At 40.3% G+C, this 12,126-nt stretch overlaps 1 protein-coding gene across 1 annotated transcript in view; it reads right to left on the reverse strand.

Annotated features, from left to right (window-relative positions):
- The window catches only part of LOC115461208 (dedicator of cytokinesis protein 2-like), a 1,592,043-nt gene that overhangs the window by 1,336,749 nt on the left and 243,168 nt on the right, over positions 1-12,126 (reverse strand). Inside the window, 1 exon segment of the mRNA XM_030190877.1 lies at positions 9,433-9,508. Coding sequence (XP_030046737.1) covers positions 9,433-9,508 — 76 coding nt within the window.

The raw sequence follows: 12,126 nt of genomic DNA on the forward strand, positions 1-12,126 counted from the left end.
GAGCTACTGTTAAGACGGGTTATAATGCCTTTGTGTCAGTCCATGATGCGACCACACCTCAAATATTGTGTTCAATTCTGGTCACCGCATTTCAATAAAAGATATAGTGGAACTAGAAAAGGTACAGAGAAGGGCGACAAAAATGATAAAGGGGATGGGATAACTTCCCTTTGAGGAAAGGCTGAAGTGGCTAGGGCTCTTCAGCTCGGAGAAAAGACAGCTGATGGGAGATATGATAGAGGTCTATAAAATTATGATGGAGTGGAACGGGTAGACGTGAATCATTTGATTACTCTTTCCAAAAATACTAGGACTAGGGGGCATGCGATGAAGCTACAAAGTAGTACCTTTAAACTAATCTGAGAAAGATTTTCTTCACTCAACATGTAATTAAACTCTGGAATTCATTGCCAGAGAATGTGGTAAATGTGGTTAGCTTAGCGGGGTTAAAAAACACTTTTTTTAAACAGTTTTTTGGACAGCTACCTAAAGGAAAATCCATAGACCATTATTAAAATGACTTAGGGAAAATCCACTGCTTATTTCTGGGATAAGTAGCATAAAATGTATTGAACTTTTTTGGGATCTTGCTAGGTATTTGGGACCTGGATTGACCACTGTTGGAAACACGATGCTGTTCCAGTGTGGCAATACTTATGTAAGACTGAACACTTAAAAAAGAGTTGTCCCTAAAAAGGAGATGTCTCTAATAAACTCCAGAAGGAATTTTTTGTAAAGATGTCCTAGACCAGTGGTTCCCAAACCTGGTCCTGGAGGCACCCCAGCCAGTCAGGTTTTCAGGATACCCACAATGCAATCCTCCACTGCAAAGAAATATCTCTCATTCATTGTGGATATCCTGAAAACCTGACTGGCTGGGGTGCCTCCAGGACCAGGTTTGGGAACCACTGCCCTAGACCCTTTTGCCATTTATCTTGATAAGGGTGCTGAATAGGGGAAAGATAAGAGTCAGATTCAGTAGGGCGTAGGGCAGAGCCATGTGTAGTTCCTAATTACTGCCAATCAAGTGCTTGTTAATACCAATTATTGATTTTTAATTCCTAATTGACTAATTATTTTATGCACAAATCTAGGATCCATGTCTAAATTTGGATGACCTATACAGAATCTGGGAGATAATGATCAATAAAATCTAGACATCATACCTTTCACTGTATTTTGTTCAAATAGGATTTTTTCATGCGGTATAATGGTTTGACTAAATCATTTGAGACACTGAGGTTGTAAGTAAAACTGTCCTAACTGAAAATATCGATACAAGCTAAATGATAAATTAAATTTCTCTGACAAGATGCTTCATTCTTGAAAGCCATATCCTACTAACAATTATGTGAAAAAGGACAATGTTCTCGGGCATCTGAGGGTTGAAAGAAGGCATTTCTCATATCTCTTACAAATGTTTGAGCTAATAGAGGAATAAAAGGTGTATAATGAGGTAAAGTTCCTATGATCTTATATACTTGACTCCATGTTGATAAACATTTGGTTGGTTTAAAATGTGTGCTCATTCTCATGCCTATGGGAAAAAAATGCTTCTAATGGAATCAGAAGGGCCCAGCCTACTTCCATCCTAACCCAATGGGCTTCAGATTTTGGGTTCCACTTGTAATGTAGAGATCTTAATTTAGCACACCAGAAGTAAAATCTAAAATTAGGAAAAAAAACTAGTCCACCCTCTTCTTTAGAGGTTATCAAACATTCATACTTAATTCTGACCTCTATCCTCTTCCAGATGAATTTAAGTTCATTTTTTTTAGTACATAAAGGAATGGAAATGGAATTTGAATAGGGAGCTGGGTAAACAGAAATAATAAATGAAGAGAATGAGCTTTGGTGCAATGTCAGGATAATCCGTGAATTTTAAAAATGAAAGTTTGCACGCACTTCTGTTTTGAAAATTAACGCAGAGAATTTATGGGCTTAAATATATACTTGTTCTTAACCATGGGTATATTGTTCATGATAATTTACATATATATGCATGCATTTTTTAAAGAATAAGCATAAATTCAACCCCCCACCCTGCCTAACTAAGCTGCCTTTGGGAATGCCTATGCTCAGGAGGCTATGCCTATAATTCAGTACAGGAGCACAAATTTGTATTTCCCTGCATAATGTGCTGCTTTACATTTATTTATTTATTTATTTATTTATAAAACTTTATATATCCTCCTCTTGCCATTCAAGATGGTGAACTATACAGTGAAATAGTAAAAGTATATAAATAAAACATATAAAATCACATTTTAAAATCTGGGAAAAAAAGTTTGGAAATGTCTTTTAAGTTGCCCTCAATATAGTTTGGATTATGGCAATCCTCTTTTTCAGGGGATACGGCAACATGATATTTACAAATTATTCAAAATACTTCTGTTAAACTCCTTACAGGATCGAGAATGTTTCACCATGTTACTCCACTCCTGAGGGAGGAACACTGGTTGTCAGTGGCTTTCCGTAAATTTAATATGAATCTGAGAAAAGTTTTCTTCACTCAACGTGTAATTAAACTCTGGAATTCATTGCCAGAGAATGTGGTAAAAGAGGTTAGCTTAGCGGGGTTTAAAAAGGGTCTGGACGGCTTCCTAAAGGAAAAGTCCATAGACTATAATTAAATTGACTTGGGAAAATCCATTGCTTATTTCTGAGATAAGCATCATAAAATGTATTGAGCTTTTCTGGGATCTTGTAGGTATTTCTGACCTGGATTGGCCACTGTTGCAAACATGATACTGGGCTTGATGGGCCTTTGGTCTGTCCCAGTGTGGCAATACTTATGTACTTACTCCTTTCTGTCCTGTTATATAATCCCCTATGTCTCAGCTCAAACTCTTCGGTCCAGTCATCAGAATCTTTTGGTGATTCCTTCTTTTAGATCTATTCATCTAGCTGCTATTTGTGCACAAAGTGATAGTTGTACGACTGAAGAGCAAGTGACACTTGCTCAAGTGATACTTGGACCAGCGTCATATTGTCAATTACGACACATTACCACGTGACACTCTATCACACATCGGTTACTGAAGCATATTTTGTAAGCGAGCAACACTTAGTAAAGTGGACCATAGGAGTAACAACAGAAACAGAATACAAAAAATTCATGAAACATTTATGAATAAAATTCATCTCAAATAAAACGCAAAATGAAAGCATACAAATCCATAATAAAGCAACACCAAAAAAGGGCCCCAAAATAAAAAACGGTTATCCCCTGCTGAATATCCCCAGTTAGCAGCTAGCAGGTAGCCGGTTATATTGCCAGACATAACCAGCTATCCACCGATTCTTAAACCAGGTTTCACGGCCAAGTGAAAACTTGGTATATCTTTGGCCAGCTTAAAGATAACTGGCTAAGCCTGAATATTGACTTAGCTGGTTATCTTTAAACCTGCCAACAATAAAATGGATATTCAATGCTGGTCACTGGAAATGGCCCAGGAATGAATACCTGGGCTTAGCACTGACTGCGGGAGTTAGCCGGTCTAACTCCCATGGTCTGAATATCGGCCCCAATGACTTAAGTACTTAAGTACATATAAGTATTGCCATACTGGGTCAGACCAAAGGTCCATCCAGCATCCTGTTTCCAACAGTGGCCAATCCAGGTCACAAATACATGGCAAGATCCAAAAAAAGTTCAATACATTTATGCTGCTTATCCCAGAAATAAGCAGTGGATTTTCCCAAGTCAATTTAATAATGGTCTATGGACTTTTCCTTAAGGAAGCCATCCAAAACTTTTTAAAACCCCGCCAAACTAACTGCCTGTACCACATTCCCTGGCAACGAATTCCAGAGTTTAGTTACACGTTAAGTGAAGAAAAATTTTCTTCAGTTCGTTTTAAATTTACTACTTTGTAGCTTCATTGAATGCCCCCTAGTCCTAGTATTTTTGGAAAGAGTAAACAGACGCGTCATGTCTACCCTTTCCACTCCACTCATTATTTTATAGGCCTCTATCATATCTCCCCTCAGCCTTCTTTTCTCCAAGCTGAACAGCACTAGCTGCTTTAGCATTTCCTCATAGGGAAGTCGTCCCGTCCCTCTCATAGGGATGAATAGGAACAGCTTTAAAAGTCCCATCACACATCCAAACTTTAGCAGCATTGTGTCAGAAGCATAAATAATCATTAGTTTAAAATTCACCTCATTGACATTTGTAGAACTATCTTCACAATGTAGCAGAAACCGCACAGTCTTACCCAAATGAGTAGCAGTCTGATATTTCTCTAGAATATGCAAACTCAGAGCTCGGTTAGGCCTCCAATCCATCAAGGCACTTCCGAGTATGCTGCGTTTTAATGGCCATAGACATTTTCAAGGGAGCAGAAGTGAGAACTTCGTCAATAAAAGATGCCAAAGCAGAACTTATCATACGCCAAGGAGGAAACCTATGAACACACTCGTCAAATGCCATTCTTTTGTAATTTCACCTTAAGCTCCTCGGAGGCAGAAATCTTGAAAAGATGCAATAGCAGTATTATAATCCAATGAGGTAGTTAAACTACCATTGTAACACAGTTGGTCACACTTCCAGTTCAAAGTGGACTTGTTTTTCTGAGAGACCTATTGCGTATCAGTTACTTTCTATTCAGTTTTGATTCTCACAGATCCTTTCACTGACTGAAGAGTTGCTATTCACTTCCTGTCTTAAGTTTTAACAAGATGAAAAGTCTTGCCTATTAAATAAAATCTTATTGCAGATTCCTGTTGCATCTTCTACTATAGCATGTTAGAACAAGCTCACTTTATAACATGTTTCTCTCTTTTTTTTTTAATCTACATTTTATTGCATTACCAAAAATGATGTTAAGGTAAATAGCTATTTGGGAAGGTGAAGGAACAAAATATTTGTTATTCAAAGCTGGAGCAGAGGCTATATTGAAGGCAAAATAGGGCAAAAATAGACATATAAGAAAGTATTTTGGGGCCACCATGCTCCAAGTCTATTCATCATTATTTTCACTTCCTTTTTGGTTCATTATCCATTTTGGACATATACAGTTACTCTGGTGACACTGGTCCCCTATAAAAAAAAGTCAGGGAAACCAGAGTGGCTCATGATGATATGATCATATGATCTAAAAGCAAGAAATAATAATAATAAAAAACTTGTGTAGGGCAGCTGGTAATCTGGAAGTATGGGTACCTGCCTAGATTCTCAGTGCCTCTAATTTAAGCAATAGGATTTTACCTTTGTCTGACATCAGGGATTGCCAGACAGAGCTATATCTGATCTTTGGACCTTCCAGTCTATTTCAGAAAGGGGAAGTAACTAGAATTTCCATATTATAATCAGAGGGAAGTCTTATTAGAAGAAAACTATATAAACCTGTTTCATATCTGAACAGAGCTGTTTTTGGTTTTTGCCTTCTTGGCCTCTGACCATATGCATTAAGAAAGAGCCCTTCCAGCCTGAGCCATAGCCTTATAATCCAGTATGCTGTGCTGCTCTAGCTGGTATGCTAAAGACAATGAGTGATTCAAGGGTATATAGGCAACAGAAAGCTGCTTCAGCAAATGCCCTCTTGGTTGCATGAAGGAATGGAGATCCCTCTGCATCCCTTCTGAGATACGAAGGAGAAAGGAGAGACTGGACTATAAGTGCATTTCTTCCAGCAAAAGGACCTGGATATCATTCCATCTACTGGTGGTCCCGGAACATCCACTGGGCTAAAAAGGAGGGAACTTTATTATCTAAAACTACAGAGTTCCTGAGGAGCCCTTAACATCCCAGTGGTTGTTCATGGACCATCAGAACCTTGAAGCCCCTGAGTCTCATAGCAGCTATCACCTAACAGTAAGTTGATATTAAAAAGTGAAATACACTGATTTTTGTTGCTACTTATAATAGTAGGCCTCTGCAAAAAGGAAAGAGAATACGACTTTCTCTGAGCTAAGGAGTAAGAGAATTCACCCTCAGAGACACTGGGCCAAATTCTATAAATGGTGCCTTAAAAATTGGTGCCGAAAAACCACGCAGTTAGCATGATTCTATAAGCTACACCTACAGTTAGGCATAATTTACAGAATATGCTCACACTCCATTCGTGCAACTAAAATTTAAGCGCACCCATTTAGGCCACCAAAACCAGGTCCAAATACCTGTGCCTCAGTTAGGGGCAGATTGTAAGTACTCTATAATGGTGCACATAGTTTTTTTGAAACACCCACAACCCGCCCATTCCATGCCCATGGCCACACCCCCTTTACAACTGTATGCATTAGAATTTACACGCACCATGTTGTAGAATATGCCTAGAAAGTTGTGCACGTAAATTCTAATGAAAGCCAATTAGTGCTGATTGGCTTGTTAATCAATTAAGTTGTATGTACAATTTGGTTATGTGGCCAAATTAGTGAGCACAACTTAAGGTGCCATGTATAGAATTTGGGGGATTATAAATAATTATTGTTACCCTTGTTGTCTCGTGGCTCCCTCTGCCACATTTCTGTTTGTTTTCCCTGAAAAGATTTGAGTAAACAGTTGGTTCAGAACAACAATTTTGGAGTTGCCTGACTTAGTGAGAGAGAGTGGATAGTGTAGAGAGTATCTGAAGCTGCTTACGGCCTCCCAGAGGTTTCTGGCCCTGGCTATAATCCCAGCCAACAAATACTGTTTATGCTGTTTATGTACAGGGGTTACTCTGATTCTGGGCACACACTAAGCAACCACCTAGGGCAAATCAAAGCTGCCCCTGTTACATGTGCTTAAATTTGGATTATCAAACTGACTTGTTTGCAGACTCTGAAACACTTGTGTAACCTTGCGCCATAGAATTGCGTGGGGAAAACTGCAGCATCCCCACATATGGAAAAAAAGTTATGACAATAAACATACAAAATGCTATTGTCTTAGCAAGTATGGGAACTGTTGACATGTAAGACTAATGTGGCCAAATGATAAAGAAAACTACTTACCCCCATCTTGATCCCAAATTTGTTTAAAGCTTTTCAGTCAGAAATAAACTGATTCTCTTTAGAGTATCTCCTTTTGATATTAGAGCTGAGGCTGTGCACAGTGTGATTTTACCTATACTTTATTTGTTGAGTCTTATATCTCAGGAATTTTATAACTGGACCCAGCCTCGAAACCTTAAGCTTCAATAAATTGTGAAGTGTGAGAATTGTATGTGTTTTCTAATCTATCCAGTTAAGTGTTGAATATCAGAGCAGTGCTAATCTTTAGTGGCTTTTCCCCCTGCAATTTGTCAGGAAAGGAACAAGTAGAGTGCTCCCTATTGGGAACTTTTACTTTGTAAATGCGAGGAGAGACTGTATTTCTGAATAAGAGGAATTTTAGAATGCTTTTACTAGAAACTCTTTGCTACATGGGAGCTATATTATATCATAGTTGACATAACACATTTCTGGTTGTAATTGCAATATCTGATATTTGTAAATTGCTGTGAGTAATTGTAATAAATCAGTCTACACAATGTTTATTTTTCCATCTTTCTCTTGCAGCAGTCCTCTCCACAAAATGGACAGAAGTTACAGATCATTAACCATATACCTTTCTTTTAAATACCCTATATAATCATCATGCTGTGTCATGTTATCCTAATCTCACAACCCCTTTTCAAAGAGGGCAACAAGACTAGAGGCATTGGCCACTGGAGCTTCACCTGTCACATGCTCATTTTCCATCACCACATCATCTTCTCTTCCTCCCCAGTAGCCATGCCATAATACAGAGGGTTTAATATGGGTAAAGAATAGCCATAGGGCCCCTTTTACTAAAGGGTTGGCGCGCAGCAACTCGGAGCTACCGTTGGCCCAATGTGAGTGCCAGCAGTAGTTCCACCCCCAGTGTTGCGCACTTCATGGTTACTGCCAGGTCAATGGATGGTGGTAAGTGCTTCCCCCTCCCCCCCGAAATGACTGCGTAGCAAGTATAAACTTACCACACAGCCATTTTTTTGGCCTTTTTACTCGCTGTGCAAAAATGGCTGCTGCTGCTAGCACAGGGCCCCTTTTACTACAGCTTAGTAAAACGGCCTTATAGTGATGAAAACTTTATTCTGTCAATTTTTCAACTTTATTTTTCTCTTCTAGTCAAGATACGAACAGTAACAGTTTGCATCACAATTTCCACTTATGATAGATATTCACTTAAGGGTCCTTCTACTAAGCTGTGGTAAAAAGTGGCCTTGGCACTCTTATACGAGTTTTTCCTATATGCTAAGGCCATTTTTACCACAGCAGTAAAATGGCCATGCCCTAATGCTGCCATTAGCGTGCAGCCATTTAAAAATATTATCACATGAGCAACTTACTGACATGTGACTGTTTTGTAGGCAGAAAGAGCTCATGTGATAATCCTGTGCAAACCAGTTTTGAAAGAACCACTTTGCTGCAATAAATTTGAAAGTACCTTAGAACTTTATATACAATCGTTACCCTAAGCAAATAACGTTCCATAGACTTTTATGTGCCTGTGTTGACCTGTTGATATTTTAGACATTTATGATTGTAAAATGGATGCTGCTGCATGTAACTGGCACATAAAAGTCTATTTCTCCATGTATTTCAGAACAGACTCCGCATCGTCACATTCTATTGTACAACATTAGTGGAATTTGAGACATCCCAACCTGGCCATCTCAAATCCAATTTGTAAGTCCTTTTGATAAATCCATCTCCACACATAGGTTAATTCATAGGTTACCACATATTATATTGATTTAGTGTGCACGAAACTCCCTTATATAGTATGGAGGATGCACTTGGCAGAGCAGGGCACCGCCATTTTGGAGACGGAGCTGGAAGGAGGAGGGAGTGCTATTCCCGCCTCTAGAATCTGAAAGTATGGGGGAGGGGGAGGTTTGAGGCCGCACCGGACCTCCAGCCCCTCCCCCCCCTGTGTTGGTGTTCAGGGGGTTTGGGGGCTTGGGGGGCACTAGGTCACCAGAGTCTTGCCTATGGGTGGGGTCCGGGGGTCCACTGGATCTCCAGCCCCTTGGAATGTTTGACAGGTCCAGACTTTTTTTTTTTTGAGAGCCAGACCTGTCAAACAAATGCAGGAGAATTGTGCCTGAGCGTAAGTCCAGGCACAATCCTCCCGCACTTTCCCCCGATGATCAACGCTAATAATGCACCCAAATTTGCATGTTATTAGCATTGGTCATAGGGGAGTTAATTCCTCCCACTGCTCCGGCACTATTTTTATGGCGCTGTTTTGGAACAGCTTGGGAAATTGATCATCAGGTCCTGAATTCTTTAAAGTGTGCTAACAAACCAAATGTGTGCTAATGTATGTGTGTCTTCAGGAGCAATTCCTCAGCTTCAAGGATCAAATCTGTAAGGCAAGCCAGAACGATAATGTAGCTGCAGTCTCTTGTCAACCTCTATGCAGGGAACGCTCAGACAACCAGACTAGTAGTATGTGGTGCATTACATTGGGTTACTCACTGGTGGACAGGGATGAAGAACTGCTTGTCCTCGTCACTTTCCGCCTTCCCCTTGATGAAATCTGTGATGTCCATAACTGCAAAGAAAATAAATGGAACTGAGTATGAATGGAGGAGGGGAGGCAATATTTTGTTATCTCCCCCTCCCCCTCCAAGACCGAAGTTTGGGCTATTCGGCTGGGGTAATAGCTGCCGTTATCTGGATACATGCCTTTGAATATTGAAGCTCTTAAGTATATTTACAGTCATTCACCAACCAAAAACACCATATGCCATAGTATGGACCTTATTCAATAAAAGCTTTGTCTATGGACACAGATTAGAGAAAAGACAGACATGTTAGAGGGTTTTTCTAAATTTGGGATCTATGAGGATAATTTTGTAAAGGCTATTTTTTGTGTAAACCCTGTTTTATGCATCTAAAGGTCATCTTATAAAATTACCCCATGGGTTGCAATCATAAAAGTACTGTGCTGACAAGAACAAGCAATACTGTTACATGACTCAGGTGTCGGCGTGCTCACGGCAGAGGCTGGACACAGCACAAGTGGAATCTGTGTTGTTTATACAATATTTGCTTTTAAGAAGGTGTAAATGTCTGTGGCTTCTTTCTAGCCACAATTTCTGCATGTTTGGTGGAGTATCTTTATAAAGACACAAGTGCCTATGTGCCTGTATCAAACCGACTTGAAATAGATACCTACTTGGCCTTCACACATAGGCGACTCGGTACAAAATTACCTTCTCTGTGCTAACAGACATTGAAATTGACAGGTAATGACTTTTAGGAAATCTTTTCACCCTCTGTAGGAAGCACAATGTTGATATTAGCCTCTTCCTGTGCTCTGGGTACCGCAATAGTGAGCAGCAAGCAAGAAGCTATTAGTCTTCCTGATGAATATTTGCAGCAAGGTAATATTGATCAGTGAGTGAGGAGAAAGCAAATGGGCCTCGCTTCTGGTTATTGACTTTTGATTTCCTAATTACCGTATGTGAGAGGGCAAAATGCTAAGCAATTACCCAGTGAATTATTAACGAAACTCAGCAACCAACAGCAAATTGGGTCCTCAAATGTGTGTGTGTACATATGTGTGTGTGTGGGGGGGGGGGGGGGGGGAGATACCAAGGTTAAAATCTTCCATTTATTTATCAGGTGAATGTGATTCATTATTTTCTGAAGCATGGGTCAGCATCTAATTGAAAGAGAAGTACAGGCCAAACACCATGAGATTAAAGAGAAACAGTGATTCCTAAACCTTTCTTATATATACTGGGCTAGATGGACCATTGGTCTGACCCAGTATGGCTACTCTTATGTATGTTCTTTTGATGGGCATACTACCGCGGAATGCCTCAGCACATCCTGAGACAGTGCATTTTGCCACACGGTAAGCGCGCACTAGTGCCTACTGCACCTTGGTAAAAGGGCTCCATAGAGTTTTACACAATAAATAGCACCAGAGTTGTCTGCAATGATTTTCAATGGAACTGTCTGGATAATGCCCCAATTAGAAGCTCTTATCCAGATACTAGGTGTTGTTACCTGGGTATGTGCTATTAAGTATCAGGCTGTTTGTTTGTTTATTTATTTACATGGGTATTTGGTCCATCCTTACCAAAATGCCCAAGGTGAGTTACAGTAAACACCGATAAAATAATAGACAAACCAATCCCACACAACACCCCAACGACTCCAAAGCTGGACAAACCTCTATGCTCACTAAACTCACAAAATAAAAATGTTTTTAATTGCTTCCAGAACTAGAGTAAACTCAATGCATTAAAAGACATAGAGGGGCATTTTCGATATGATGTCCAAATGGCGAAAAATAAATAAATAAATAAAATAAATAAATATAGTTTTTAAAACATTCCAAAAAAGACATTTTGTGATAAACATCCCCACATTGAGAAAACATCTGCAGCAAAACATGCATATATACCTCTGCACATGGAGGAAAGCTCCTCAGTGTGCACACTTATGTTTCTGCTCAGGGGGCTACATTTTTCTGTGATAAAATCAAAGCTTCTGGTCCTCCTGTGCCTCAGACAGAGGTGAAAGATTTTCAAGCGCCACTACCACCTGCCACCCCATAATGTCTCCATGATGGCATGGAGATCCATAAGTAGCAGCTTGGAAAGGTGAATGTGAAGCAGGGCCTCCCAGGATCACAGCACACTCGTGCAGTAACCATACATAGGCACGGTCACATACAGGGGTCCTTTTACTAAGTCACGTAGGTGCCTATGCACGCCAAACGCGTGTCAATTTTGAGTTACAACCTGGCTACTATCAGGCTTATTTTTGAAAGAGAAGGGCGCCCATCTTTCAACACAATTGGGAGACGGGCGTCCTTCTCTCAGGGTCGCCCAAATCGGCATAATTGAAAGCCAATTTTAGGCGTCCCCAACTGCTTCCCTTCGCGGGGACAACCAAAGTTCCCGGGGGGCGTGTCGGAGGGGTAGCAAAGGCGGGACTGGGGTGTGCCTAACAGATGGGCCTCCTCGAGCGATAATGGAAAAAAGAAGGGCGTCCCTGACGAGCACTTGGCCGACTTTACTTGGTCCATTTTTTTTATGACCAAGCCTCAAAAAGGTGCCCGAACTGACCAGATGACCATCGAAAGGAATCGGGGATGACCTCCACTGACTCCCCTAGTAGTGACTAACCCCCTCTCACCCTGAAAAAAAACAA

The sequence above is a fragment of the Microcaecilia unicolor genome, chromosome 2, assembly GCF_901765095.1.
Source record: "Microcaecilia unicolor chromosome 2, aMicUni1.1, whole genome shotgun sequence".
Classification (NCBI taxonomy): Eukaryota; Metazoa; Chordata; class Amphibia; order Gymnophiona; family Siphonopidae; genus Microcaecilia; species Microcaecilia unicolor.